Source organism: Lissotriton helveticus, chromosome 7 (genome assembly GCF_964261635.1).
Source record: "Lissotriton helveticus chromosome 7, aLisHel1.1, whole genome shotgun sequence".
NCBI classification, from domain to species: Eukaryota; Metazoa; Chordata; class Amphibia; order Caudata; family Salamandridae; genus Lissotriton; species Lissotriton helveticus.
In genome coordinates this window covers 1,083,356,593-1,083,371,966 of record NC_136068.1, presented here as the reverse complement: position 1 = coordinate 1,083,371,966, position 15,374 = coordinate 1,083,356,593, and the positions used below count along the sequence as shown (strand labels likewise).

The 15,374-nt window shown below is 41.8% G+C and overlaps 1 protein-coding gene across 2 annotated transcripts in view; it reads right to left on the bottom strand.

Moving 5' to 3' along the window:
• RPTOR (regulatory associated protein of MTOR complex 1) overlaps positions 1-15,374 on the bottom strand; it is a 2,181,859-nt gene that overhangs the window by 792,109 nt on the left and 1,374,376 nt on the right. For both annotated transcript variants that reach the window (XM_078654105.1, XM_078654106.1), the window contains exon 10: positions 14,530-14,605. In XM_078654105.1, coding sequence (XP_078510231.1) covers positions 14,530-14,605 — 76 coding nt within the window. The remainder of the gene's footprint in view (positions 1-14,529; positions 14,606-15,374) is intronic.

The window sequence follows — 15,374 nt, the reverse complement described above, 5'->3', positions numbered from 1 at the left end:
TGGAGGAGATGCGTATCTACCTTATGAAAGCTAGCTGCCAGTTGGATCACCTCATGGTAAGCCATGGTGTAGTTCAGGGAGATACCCTCATGAGGTAGTGATCCATATCATAGTTTTCCTAAGGGTCATCTGTTGGTCAGTAGGCTCTAGGTGAAATGACGCTTCATAACCTATTTGAAATATTTAAAATAGTGAGTACAGGAGTGCAGTTCCACCCCAAACCAATAAGAATTTATACCCACAGTGCCAACTAGTGGACTAGCACCCAGGAGTCATCATGTCCTGGCAGGACATTTCAAACTTAACTACAAATCAGGCAGAAACAAAAGTTTACTCATCGGAAGAAGCGGAAATAATTTATGCCTTAGTGAAGGAAGTAAGGGAATACGGAACGTCAACAGGAACTACTACGCAGCAACTCAAACAACTCGAATATTTAATGAGAAAAGAAGTGAATCAAAGATTACACGCAACAACGCTGATCGAATATCATAAAGTCAAGCGTATACCCAGGGGCTTAAGGGTGGCTCTACGCCCAATGCTCTTTAAATACAACAAATCTTTTATGGCCCGTTGGAACGCTATTCTGAATAAATGTTCGCTTGATTTAATCTTGCTTATAATAGAAGAGATATCGACACTGTTAAGTGAATTAAGTTTTGATATCAATAAGTTGAAAAATGAAATAAGCAGCCGGATGGAAAATGAGAATTGGAATCAAGTACTTGAAAAAATAAACAAAAATCTTGATACTCACGCAAAGGAAGTACATGAAAGGAAGATCCGTAAGTTCCGAAGGGACACTATAGATTACAAGTTGGACGAGGTCTATACTTGGGCCGAAAAATATGCCCAGAAGAGGGTCTTCAAAAAACCAGATGCAGCGTCGTCGGAGGAGAGCATAGTACAGGATGAGGATCTAACGATGCAGAGGCCCCCTGCTACTTTAACACATCTTACCGCACCAAACATGGAGACTTCGGCTACCACTTCCAAAAGTAGTGGTCCTTTTTTAGGGGAGGGTCCCCCGATCAGGATTCCACCAGACAAAACACCAATACAACAAGACGAAATACAAGGCGCGGAAAAACCAAAAGCGCACAAGGAACAAGGCAGGCCACAGCGCACTGTGAAGAAGTGAACTCCTTGGTAATTAACATTTCATCTAGACAGTTAACTTCAGAAGAGACCAAAGTACTCAATAAAGGAACCTCCTTTGTTCCCTCTTACACATCCAATGCATTAGAAACGGAGGTAGCCCTCTTCAAATTTATGCGCAAATTACGGCTAAGGTGGTTTTTCACACTTAACCCAAGTCAACAAGAACTCACGTTCGAACAGAAGAAATTTAGACCCAAGAGCAGATTTTTATCGCCAATCTCTCATAAGACCCTTGACATCTTTGAATCCCTGGTTAAGAAGGATTTAGAATCAATACAATATGGCTTAAAACAACATCAAAACTTAAGTCCAAAAGAACGACGTACCCTTAACAAGCTGAGGCAAGATTCTTCAGTGACATTTCATCCAGCAGACAAAGGAGGAGCTTTAGTGGTGCTTGACACTGATTTTTACAACAAGAGTGTTAGGGAACACATTGAAGATAGAGACACTTATCTTCCTCTGGAACATGACCCCACAAATGAATTACTGAGAATACTGGACGAGTTTCTGTCCAGAGCTTTAGAATCTGGCATTATAGACGCAAATACCAGAAAATTTCTATTCAACTCTGCACCAAAAATTCCTACCCTGTATATGCTACCGAAGGTGCACAAGCACAGAACTAAACCACCTTTTCGACCAATAGTAGCAGGGTGTGGATCTATCCACGAGTCCCTGGGATACTATCTTGACTTTTATCTCCAACCGTTGGTCCAATCCTGGAAGACATATGTTAAGGACACCACTGATTGTTTACTGAAACTGGAATCACAAAAACATCTCTTTGCTAATGACATCTGGCTCTGCACTATTGATGTAGTTGCACTATACACCTCTATCGCACATGAAGAAGGACTGGAGGCAATAGAATGGCGACTGCTAAACTCTGAAATTGATCACGACAAAGCAGTGTTTCTGCTAGAATTATTACATTTCGCACTTTACAACAACTATTTTGTTTGGATGGATAACTTTTTTATACAGCGCACAGGTACAGCGATGGGTTTTCCTGGGGCACCGTCGTATGCCAATACCTACATGGCCCATTTTGAGGATCAATTTATATTATCCAATGAAATGTGGAAAAAACATGCAGCAGTTTTCTTGAGGTATATAGACGACATCTTAGTCATCTGGACAGGTACCAGAGATGAATTGGAAGAGAGTATCAGCAAACTGAATGAACAGAACCCTCGCATTCAATTTACGCATAGTATAGAAAAACAGAAGATCCACTTTTTGGACATTGAAATCAGCAAAACACCATTAGGGTTATCCACGTCAGTATACAGGAAGCCAACAGATGTGAACAACGCACTGCTCTTTTCGAGTGCGCATCCTTACAGTCTGAAAAAACATCTCCCGATTTCACAGATGATGCGAATCAAGAGAATAACATCGGATGATGCAAGAAGTGAGGAAGAGATTACAGCACAGATGCAACAATACAAAGAGCGAGGTTATCCAGAAAAAATACTCAATGAAGCCGCACAAGTCACATCAAGAAAAACTCGGGATGAACTTTTAACTCCAAAAGAAAAGATACCCATGCAACGTGAGGTATTTGTTCTCAAGAATTCCACGCAAGCAACACAAATCAAAACTGTAATCAGGAATCGTTGGGAACTAATCGAAAATGAACCTGACTTTAAAACAGTCTTTCATGGTAGTCCCCTTTTCGCACATACCAGAACCAAGAATCTTAGGGAATTTCTGAAACCCCAAAAAAGAACCACCCGACAAAGAGAGAGGGGCATGATGAAATGCTACAACTGCGGACAATGTGGTAACGTTATCACAGGTGATCAATTTCCTCATCCACATTCAGGGGTGAGCATCAAATTAAGACATAATGCAGATTGCAACACAGAAGGAGTTGTATACGCGATTAAGTGTCCTTGCGGACTAGTTTACGTGGGGCGCACGAGTCGTAAAATAAAGACTCGCATAGTAGAACATAAAAGTCGCATCAGGAATCGCACCACAACTTCCCCATTGGCAAGACATTGGGTAGAAGCCAAACACACAATTCCCCAATTAAGGTACACAGTTTTAGAATGTATAGAGCGTAGTCCAGGATTGGATTTGCATACACTTCTAGCTAGACGGGAAACACATTGGATTAAATTCTTAGGAACAATTAACCCGAATGGTTTAAATGATCATTACGAACTTGTGTGTTTTCTATGAATTCCATAACAGAACTTATGTCAGATTGTAAGGAGGAACACTGAGTTTTAAAACCTTCTTATGCTATTTTCTTTCTTTTCCTTTCCAATTTAGTCGCAGTTTCAGCTAGTACACGATTAAGCTAACAGCAGTATGGTTGAGTCAGTGGTATTTAGAGGTTTTTTACACTTGAGTCTTTTTAGTCACTTGCAATTTTTATTTATTTTCGCACCCTTTTCACATTCAGTTTGCTTTTTAAGAAATTTGTATAACCTGGGTATTTACATAGCGTAATTGTTCCGCTATCAGGGTAGAGGTTGCCACACAACAGTGTAACATAATTACATGCGGATATATCCAGAATCACGTTTTGATTACAGCATGACGTAGTACCTCACAACATTTAATAATACTTTATAGGGCCCTTTGAAGATCATCTTGAGGTGTACAGCACGTAGGAGGCAGTAAACTATGAGACTGCCATAAGTAATGAGGAGAATCATTGTAACGCTTAGGTAGTCCCTTCTTTGTATCTAGTAAGATAGTAAAAACCGGGCGAGTTCCGCACCACGTGATCGGATGGGCGGACTCGCACCGGGAAATCATTCAGGACGCCGTTGTTGGAGGCGCAAGGTTAGTGTTTGCATGAAGAGACAATTTAACACTTAGGTAAGGGTGGCTGCCGCATAACAAATTTCTCATGTGGTATTTCTTATTTGAATATAGAGAGCAGCAGGGCGATTCTTCTGAACAGCGTGTGGACTGGCATATACGAGTGGCGGTAAGAGAGGGTACTTGGCTGAAGTTAAGCAGTGATTTATTGAAAGCATGTTGGACGGTAGTAGTAATACACCGGTACTTATATATTATTCAGGTGTTGGAACAGAGAGGTTTTTTCGCTGGATATGCAATTAAGAGCAATGGAAACTTGTTTACAGGACCGTACGTACGTTTTTGTTTTCTTCATGTTTCTTTAGGTAATTTTTGGGACTAAAGGGTAAAAATCGACCACATTAGTAAACTTGGTGTAATTACCCGTAGCATGTTTTTATAGGTTGATATAGCCATGATCATGCTTCTAAACTTCTGTGAGAGTAAATATTCCTTTTTAAACTTTCTTTCTTTTATAAGTTGTTTAGACCTGCACACCTTGTATTCAGTGATGGCTTTACGAAACACGGGTGTTTTATGGTGGCGTGGACTTTTGATTGTTCTTTCTCAGTGTTCTCTCCAGTACGTTTTTGCGAGATGCAACTTGTACATATGAAATTACTTACCAGAGTTTGGTTGGTTGCTTTTTAGATCCTGTTGAACCCGCAATCTGAGAGATCAGTCACTTAAGGACCATTGAATTTTGTTTGTAATTGTCTAATCCCCTGAAGAAGGGTGCATTAAGCACCCGAAATGCATTGGGTTTTGTTTTTTGAATTTCAATTACTGTTGAATCGCTATTATAATAATTCTACTTGCATTGAAAATATGTTGTGTTAATATTTTCAAGTGCTTCATGTTTTTCGACCATGAATATTTTGTGAAACAAGTAAATACAAAAATGTATTTTGATGTATAATGTGGAAGAGAAAGATAACTTTTCTTTGAAAAATAAATGTTAACCTGAAACTTGAATATTTGTGAAAAATACTATTTAAATTATAGAGGCGTTTTGCCCAATTGCAGTGCGACTAGCAGCCCTGGGTTTCCTAGGGCTTGTATTTACATGATTGTTACTTAGGAGGGAGTCTGGCACACAACCCTCACACTAGTAAGCACGCTAAGATTCTTTACCATCCACAAAACCTATTTGAAATATTTAAAATAGTGAGTACAGGAGTGCAGTTCCACCCCAAACCAATAAGAAGGCTTCATAGGGGTCGGCAGAGCCCAGGGGCTACCAGCCCTGATGGAAGAATGAGGTGATCCTTCTGCGTGCAGAGACGGTACCCAGAGATAAAATTGAGGTTGTGGTTACAATAGTTCTTTTATTTTCTTCAAATTATGTAAGCTCCTTGCCAACATGTGTTTCGTCTCAGGCTATTCTTGTTACAGCAGACTTCATCAGGGCTGAATAGTCAGTCTCTTTGACTAAATCCTGTTTTGTATAGGTGAATTATTGCAAATAGATTCCGATTGTGAATCTATTATCGTCCCAATACTGTACACTGAGCTTGCTCTGAAACTGTTGGTGGTATAATCGGTCAATTTGATGTGTTGTCTTCTGTATTATCGAGTGTATCAAGGGTAGGCGGTCTCGATAATACAGAATTAAGTCAGGATAAAGTCAAAGAAAGTGAATATTAAGCCCTGATGAAGTCTGCTGTAACAAGAACAGCCTGAGACGAAACGTGTTGGCAAGGGACTCACATAGTTTCAAGAAAATAAAAACTATTGAAACAAAGTTTTCCCCTCTGCCTTTCATTCCGTTCTTCCGGAAGCCTTTGTAGGAGAGGTTGCTTTGAGTTTGTGTATCTGGCCATCAACAGAGACTAGTACGGTGGCTTCGGAGTCGATGGGGTCTTTGGAACCAGCAACGAAAGGGCCCTCTGCTTTGAAGGGCTGGGAGGCTTATGGATCTTCGGACTTGGTGGCCCTGGAGGGGAGGAATCCGTTGATGGAAGCCTTGTCAGCTCAGATTTCTTTGGTTAGTGCTGACTGGCGCCCAAACGCAGTAGAGGACCTGAAGGCTGGGGAGTTTTGGATGCGACCTGACACCTAACCCCCATGGGGTGTTGCTATGTTTCTACATCAGGCCTCTTCCGAGGCTTAGTGTGGACTATGCTCACAATCCATGCTAATGTCTTTGTTCTCGGACCGGTAATCATCAAGGACAAAGGGACCTCCTCTTCTTCCTTGTGGTAGGACTCCAATGAGAAAAATCACCTCTGGGATAGTAATGGCTTTAGGGGAGGAATGCTTGAATGGCCTTTGTCTTCACCTTTCTCAATGTTGAGTGGAGCTTGTTCTTAGAAGATAATAGGATGCTTTCAGTGGATTCCTACTGCATCGTGATGTGCACACCATCTCTCTCCCAGTGTACCGTAGAGCCTTTTTTTAAACGGAAGCAGAGGCAGGACTCGCATGTGGCATTGTCATTGTCAGGGTGGAGGCAGATGTCTGCCAGAACACACGCAGATTGTCAATCAATCTATCAGGATTTATAAAGCACAGCTAATCACCCGCAAGAGTATCCAGGCACGTAGCGCCTTGCTGCTTCAGGAGGGATCAGTTGAACAGCCAGGTCTCGAAACCTTTCCTGAATTCCAGAATAGAGGAAGAAGTCTGAATGGGATGAGGAGATCGTTCCAGGACTTATCCGCAAGGTAGGAGAAGGCGCTTCCTCTATTGTTGCTTCAGCTGATGCTGGGGGTGTGAGGGAGGGAGAGGGAGGCTTATGAAGGGGTCAGGAGCATTGGTGGGAGTTCCTGAGGTGTTTGATGTAGCCTTGTCCTTGATTGTGAAGAGCTTTGTAGGTATGTATCAGCATCTTGAATTGACATCTCTTCTGAATGGGGAGCAGGAGCTTCTAGAGGTGGGCCGTGATGTAGGTGTGGTTGGTCGATGAGGAGTCTGGCCACTTAGTTCTGCATGGTCTGCAGTTTTTTCAGGAAGTTCAACACTTTGTGAAGCACTTGGTACAGTTTAGGAAAGGCGTTAGCTGCATCTGTATGCATTCTCTACGAAGAAGGTGTCAAAGACGAGGGGCACGCGCCCCTGAAATGGCCTCAAGTCCTAGCGGTTGGGAAGCGATTGACTAAAGGCCGGTCTTTGAAGGATGTCGTCAAAACTGTGGCCAACAAAAGCTTTTCCAAGTATCGGTGTCAAATTTTACTGTAGGAGCCTAAAGAAACCTGGTGGACATGCCGACTGTCGGAGCCCCGCTGTGATAAGTCTGAACCTGATGCTGTAAAACAGAGGTCTTCAAACTGTGGGGCGCGCCCCCCTGGTGGGGGCATGGATGAGTTCCCAGGGGGGCGTGAAAGCCTCTTCAATTGCATGTAAATGAAAAGGGCCTGGAAGTGCGGCGATGTTTATTTGCTGCATTTCCAGACTGTCTTCATTTACTTCGAGCCCTTGTGATAACGGGGATCAGCATACCATGGGGGCAGAGGTCAGGAAGTGTACTGGCAGGGTCAAAAAGGTTGCTAAAAACAAAAGACATTTATGTATTTTTATTTTTGCCCCATTTCAATTCCTGACCTATGTGAGGATTGCTCAAGAATGTATTTAACTAACATCCTGCTAACAGCAAGAGTACCAAAATAAGTGCTTCAAAACCCATTGAATATCACTGAGTTAACAACTGGCTGTATTTAATATGATTCATAAACATCAATAATTTTCAAAGCACCTGATGCCAGGTTCCTTGCCCCAGCAATTTTTCAAGTATCAATAAATATGCCAGGATAACTCCAGTGATTAATGTTCTTTCTGGGGAGAGACCAGAGCTTTGTCTGGAAGTGGAAGTTTCTTTTGACTCATCATAGCACAGAAGGTTAATATGCCTGCTGCACAGAACATGTCCGATTCAGATCACAAAGTACATACACTATAAATAGGTCAATTGGTTATGGTTTTTCACAGAGAGATCTTTTTGTTACTTGCAGTTTAAAAGTTAAAATACTAATATATAGCTGAGTGCTATTAACTGTCATCAAAGAGCTGCCTGCAAACTGCAAGGAATATATTACAGCTACATTTTTTTTGTCCAATTTTTCCTTATCCTAGTATTGCAAAAAGGGTTCATTTGGGTAGAAATCAAGTCTTCTTATTAAAGAAAATCACTCACAATGGTGTTCCATTTTAAATTCTGAATTTGTGCTTTTCCAGACCAAGGACTCTTAAACTACACTGCCTACCAGTATGCATGACAGGTGACTCCTACAACTTGTAGGCCACTGTCTTATGTAACATTTCCCATACACGGATTAACACTTGTATGATTGTCTCCGTGTAACGTATGTGTGATGTAACGTGTTCTGACACCTTAAACTGGTATGAGTGGCGCTATAAAACTAAATCAATCTAAAAGACAGTGGTAATGGAGACTTGGGGGGCATTGTCAAATGGTGGTAGTGAAGGAATCCATGGCGAGGTGGTCATTGGGGGGGAGGGGGGCGTCACCAAACATTGTCGCACAGGGTGCCACCAGGATTAAGGCCGGCCCGGAGGCCTTTATTACAGAAATTTCCTTAGTCCCGAATCTTGTGGTAGCAGTTTTTTTCTGTTTGAATCATGATTATAAACGGACCTATTGGAGTGTATATATTCCGATAAAACAAAATCACTAATAAAATTGGGCTATCAACACTTAGTTAAGGGTAAGTGTGATGATACGATTAAAATTGCATTAAAATGGTCTGGTAGACTCAATATGGATATAAATCCTACACAGATTGCAACGGCACTATCCCATTTAAATAACATAGTACACTCTTCCAACCTTAGATTGCAACTCTATAGAACAATTTCAGAACTTTATTATACACCACAAAGAATATCTACCTGGACACAGGGGAATTCAGCAACAGATAAAACTTAATGTCCAAAATGTGATTTATATGCGGCTGGAATTGAACATATGCTATTTTCCTGTCCCGCATTATCTATATATTGGAACGGAATAATGGAAATCCTAAAAGATAAACAGATAACAATTCCGGTACTCTCTGTACATTTAGTTTTATTAGATATTCAAGAAATTCATTGTCTTAATAAGGATCTCATAACCATTCTTTTTGCTTGTGCAAGATTAGTTATAGCAAGAACATGGATATCTAATGATCCTCCTAACGTTTCAGATTGGTGTGCTTTGGTTAGCGAAATAAGAATTATGGAACTTACATTAGCTAAACATAGAGGCCCAAAAGCCTCTAAAAAAAAGAAAAGATTTGGAAACATTTTTTTGAACTATAAAAGTGGAAATTTCTATTTACCAGTGACTATCTACTATTTTGGGCATTTCTTTTAGCTAGTTAAAAAGCACTCCGTTTCTTTTCCTCTTGTTTTCTTATTTTCTCTGCTGATCTTCTTTTATATTGTAAAACCTAATACAAAGCTAATACTATGTCAATTTATTGTCACATGATTCAATGTATTTTTTTTATTTTTTCTTCTGTCTTATCTTGCAATAATAAACATATTAAAAAAAAAAAAGAATCATGATTATAAGAAATGTGGTAATTACAGAACAACAGTGTTGGTAAATTCAATTGTTATTTCCTATGAGGTTTAAATGCACACCACACAGGAAGGGACTTGCATAGCACTGGGTGGATTGGTAGGTACTGCCCTCTTCACCCCGGGAGATTTGGGAGTGGTAATTGCTTCATAGCACTGAAATTGGTAAAGAGGGTGGGAATTGTTTAGCGGCCAAGGGAATAGTTAATGTTTGTTTGAGTGCTGTGAGGACATTTTAATCTGAGCAGCAGTAAGCAGATGATTTTTTTTTGTACCTGAGCTCAAACGGCCTTATGACGACAGCAACAAGATGTCAGTGGTGATCCAATCCCAAAGTATGTTTGGGAGATTAAATGGCTGCTGAATCCATGCTCAACATATTTAAAAAACATGGCAGAAGACCACAAAAGAAGTGAATTGTGCAGCAAAATAAACAGCAACATACATAGAACTAGGTTCACTTAAAAACACAAGTGTGCAACAAGAATGTATTTTTTTTCCTGTAATGCACAATAAAGCAGAACTATCGAAAAGACATAAATCTGTCCTCCAGAATAGAATGTTTGTAAGTACTAGTTTACAGCACTGAAGAATTGGATATGCAGTACTATGCAGCAGATGATGGATTACGTAGCAAATGCGGTAATATAAGTGGCCTTTTTTTCTTTCAAAAAGGCCATTCATTAGTGAAGCAGGTACTGCTGCCAGGTGTGTAAGTGTCCACTGCTGATTATCAAAAATTACGCAGATGCGGAAGAACTGGGGCCCATGGGTTTGAGGGGCCCACTGCATCACAGTTATCACTGTCTTCCTTTAAAATAGATCCATGGGAGCTTATTTTCCTTTTTAGCATTAGAACCAAGGGCACCTTTTCAGAAAAAAGGGAGATATAGTGTGGGAGCTTTATGTTTTTTCTGAAAGGGACAGAGAACATTATTCAAAATCGGAGTGATGGGCAGGCATGGTGGGGAAGAGGTGAAAGATGTAGAGGAGATAGCCTGCTACTCAGGACTGCTGTTATCAATAATACAGCAGGTGTAGTTGCATTTGGCTCCAAGAGTGTGAGGGGCTACAACACCCCAACAATGGGGAGCAGAATTTTTGGGACCACACATGTTTTGTTTGATGCATTTGCTGTTTTATAACTATCATACTTAGTGTGGTTTATGAGCTATAGAAAAAGTATTCCTGAAATCATCTCATAAGTCCGTCCCTTGCACACAGCCATGTCCCTCCCGCTCCACCAATCATTGCCTTAAAGTTTGTAGGGGGGCCCGACCTCAAAACTTTTTGCTTAGGGTGGCTAGGAGCAAAAAGTTTGAAGACCTCTGCTGTAAAAAAACTATCCTAGCATGGAGTCTGTGCCCAGATCCATTCCCAGCCAAGGGTGAGTCACAGTGCATCCTGTGACTCAAATTACTTTTTTTTTTTTTAAGAAAGACAACTTGTAAACATCTGAGTCCAACACTAGATGGCAGTAGTTTGCAGAGCATGTGTTTCAATATGCGACATATAGATAGCTAGTATTTATAGTTATTATAATGGCACAGGGTTTTAAGCAACTAGAACGAAAATGGTGGAAGGCCTATAACTCGGAGCACTTGCCGCATTTTAAGATAGCACTAAAGGCCTATCATAAGCAGATTAAGGCTGCAAAAAAAGTTCTTTCTCTACTCAAATTGCAAAAGCACAATCTAATCAAAAGATTATCTTCAAGATTTCAAAACCTTTTCGTAAACCCAAGGCACTGGAAAGGGAGATCCCTGCCCTCCCAAATGTTATTTCTTTTAGAAAGTATGATCCGTCCAATGCAACTTTACTACTCCTACGTTTCCGATAAACAATAAGATGATTGATGGTGCTGCGAAGGTAGGGACTGTGACTTTGTTAGCCTTTCAAGAAATTACGCTAGCTCAATCTCGCCAGGCTATCCTGTCCTGCAAATCATGATAGACAAATGATCCCTGTCCTCCTCCCCTGCCCCCCATTCTCCATAGGGTTGTTGACATAGCCGACCCAGTGATTAATGAGATTCTGAATAATTCACTAGCTACAGCAGAGGTGCCGGCGGAATGGAAGCTGGTAGTGGTTAAAACCCTGCAAAAAAAAAAGACTCTTTCAGACCCAACTATACTGTCCAATTTGCACCCAATTTCATTACTGCCTGCACTGATCAAAATGATTGAAAAATTGGTCAACGGCCAATTGATTGCGTTTCTAGACAACACAAATGTGCTACGTCTTTGGCAGTCAGGTTTTTGTCCAAAACACACCCTGAATCTGCCCTGTTAGAAGTAGCTGACACTCCTAAACTAACGTTGAATGCAGGGAATAATGCAGTGTTGATTTTGTTAAATTTTTCAGCTGTATTTCACACCATCTCCCATGACATCTTGCTCCATCGAATCAAAGAGTGTGGGGTTTCTGGACTTGCCTTTTCCTAGATAAAATTGGTTCTTACTGATCACAGACAAACGGTCATGCTGGAGCCTTATTTGTATGCAGAAACAGCAGTAACCTGAGGGGTCCCGCAAGGCTCATTGTTGAGCCTGGCTTTATTTAACATCTATATGTCCCCTTTAATTTCTCTGATTACCTCTTTTGGAATACATTTCACCTTGTATGGGGATGATTCACAGCTAATATTATCGCTGGATAAAGCATCCTTCAGATTGGAGCTGAATTAAAAAAACAGTCTCACTGCAGTCATCCAGTAATAATGAAAAACACGAGATCATGCTGCTTGGCAAGTCCAATCTTTTTGCCCCAGCCAAATGGTGGCCGATTCAGCCCCACCCTTCCTCCTGCCACAGAGGAGGTTGTTAAGAGTACATTTTGACGCCTCACTGCCTTTCCGTCCACAGGTCCTTGAGGTCGCTGGTATGTGTTTCAATTTAATCAAATCCTTGAGAAAATGCTTTCATTTCTTACCACTGATGGCCAGAAAGACAGTGGCCTGTGCACTTATAACTTCCAGAGTGACTGGATTACTGTAGTAGTCTATATGCAGGATCCTCTAAACAGACTGTTCAGAGACTCCAAGCTATTCAGCATGCCGCCGCCAGACTGGTTAAGAAACTTCCCAGAAGATCATATGACTCAGCAGCTCTGAAAACACTACACTGACTGCCAGCACACAAGAGGATCCTGTTTAAAATTCTTCGGATTAAATTTAGAGCCTAAAAGGCTACTGGTCCGAAATATTTATAGGCAGGTTTACTCACTACACTAGGAGCAGAACCCTGAGATCCTCTCATGCCAACTTGTTTAATCCTGTTCCTTTCAGACTAAGTACTAGAGGGGACAAGTCCTTTGCAGCTCTAGGCACCAAGGCCTGGAACCACCTCCCTAGTCCTTTAAGATTCATTGATTCAGAAGCAACTTTTAGAAAAAAGTTACAGACGTGGATCTTTACAGCCCCCGATACACTATGTTATTTTCTTGACCTGCATGTATTGAGTAGTGATGTTTTCCGCAATAGTGCCAGGATCCTCCTTTGGGAGTGGTTGTGAGCTCTATAAGTACTCATTTAATTCATTCTTTCACTGAACCAGCTCTACAACGAAGAAAAAGTAACTATTTTTAGGTGGACGTGAACAATGTACATAGGCTTTCTGCTGTCACTGAAAGTGAAGAGAGCCAATAGGTAAAGTGTGATTGAAGTACTGACCCATGCTGTATGCGGAAGCTAAATGTGAATGACACTTCAATAGATGAATGGATGAAAGCCGATAAGAAAAAGGCTCGCTGTATATTATGTATGTTTTTTATATTTTAAACATGAGTTAAAGCTGTCTCAGGGGCCAGATCTAACAAGTAACCAGTGCAGTATCTGCAAGCCGCAAGGTGTGTAAGTGACACCATTCTCACATTCCAAGTGGTAGACATAGGTTTCTTTGTATTATGGGATTTCCGATATTCAAACATGTTCAGATAAAGGATTCGAACTGCGATTTGCTGTCGATAGTGGGCGGAAACAAGTACATATCCTCTGATAGGCTGCACTCGGCAGATGCACTAGCACAAAACTTCATAATGCAATTCAGGAAGAAATATGGAGTCCCTGAGAGCTAACAACTATTACATATCGCCCCGCCCACTCTTAGCTGAACATGAAGCACCACTTGGCTTCCACAGTCACCAGCTACAGGGTGAATTCTGACAAACTATTATTATCAACACAGGGCCTTAAGTTAAAGCAAACCTGGAAAATCTGCTGGTTAGATAAGCCAGGACTATCTATCCTTTTTCCGCTTTTCCTTTTTTACAAGCACAAACATACCGATGAACAAATTAGAACTACAAATTAGATAGTTTTTAGTCAGCGGTGGTAGAATGACAAGAGCAGTGCTTAATTTGTGCAGGTGGGTGCCCATTGGCGACACGGATAGTTATTTTTGGGAACAGCACTTATTTTTCCTTTTCAGACATTTACCGGAAGCAACAGAGGGAAAAAATACACAAAGTAGAAAGACGGAAAAACCGTCACAAAGGGAGAAAGCAGAAACCTGTAATAGTGATATAAAGGGACAGGCAGTGCCTGGCAGTGGATTAAAGAAGCATGGAGTAAAATGAAGGCTAGCCAGCTTTGGTATTCGGAGCGCTCATATTTAACTGTCTGTGGTTTTCTGGGCAGAGCTTTCGGCACCGGCACACATTCATTTACAAATTGAGCACTGGACAAGAGTAGCTAGAGGGGAACGGTGTGTGTTTAAGAGAGGTCCAGGGGCACAGGGGCTATTGGGAGAATATAGTACAATATTAGCGCACAATAGGAGCGCAGATGCACTGTGTTCAGAAGGATAGCAGACCAACCACAGTTGGGTGGCATGTATAAGGGCACCTAAAATGGCAGGGGAGGCTATCACTGTATGTAAAAGAACGACCATCAAGAAGATAGGTTAACATTTAGACAAACTCAAAGAAAAGAACACTGCTAAGATACAAATGTAAAAGCCAAGCACAGACTCAATCTCAAGCCAACTCAGTTACGTCTTAGCAGTAACTTGCACCATGTCTTACCCTGAACGCTGTTCCTTCTTCGATTATTGTGGGTAGTTGTGAAAGGCAAATGTCAACCGCCAGGTCCCACGCTTGCCTGGAGAAAAATGAGAGAGGAAACTGTTATGCAGGAACCATCATGTGCAGAATACAAGACGAATAAGTATTAGCGTAGCAGCGTACTAAGCAGAATAGGCTGAGTGGGGAAGGAGGAATGGCTGTGCATGGGAAGAGGGTGGGCTGGGACCACAGATCTCAGCTTAGCGCTCATCCGCAGTATTGTGGACAGCTCGAAAGATGATTTCTTTAACATAGTTCCCTGCTGTAAAGACTCATCTGGTGTATTCTGTCCAGCCCTTGGGCCACATGGAACAATGCATTCGGCTGTGAAGGGCATCTCTAGCGTGGTGCGTCCAGCGCCACGGGTCACGTCTGGAGTACTATGCTCAGTGCTGGGGGCCACGTCTGGATTCATGTGCTTAACGCTGGGAGACACGTCTGGATTCATGTGCCAAATGATGAAAGCCATGTCTGAAGTAATGTTCCTAGCGATGGGGGCCAACTGTCGAGTAGTATGCCCATCACCGAGGAGCACGTCGGGAACAGTGGCCCCAATGTCAGGCGCGATGTCTGGAGTAGAGGACCCAGAACTGGGGACCATATTCGGATTCATGTGTCCAAAGGCCGAAGCCCTCAGCCATGTATGCAGCAATGTAAAAAATGAAAGGGCCACGTCTAGAGCGCTCAGCAATGGGGCAGCACCTGGCAAACAGTGCTCTGCAAAGAGGGTCAGGTCAGGAGAAGAGTGCTCAGCACTGGTGGCATGTCAGAAGCAGAGTGCCTAACGCTGGGGGCCTTGTCTGGAG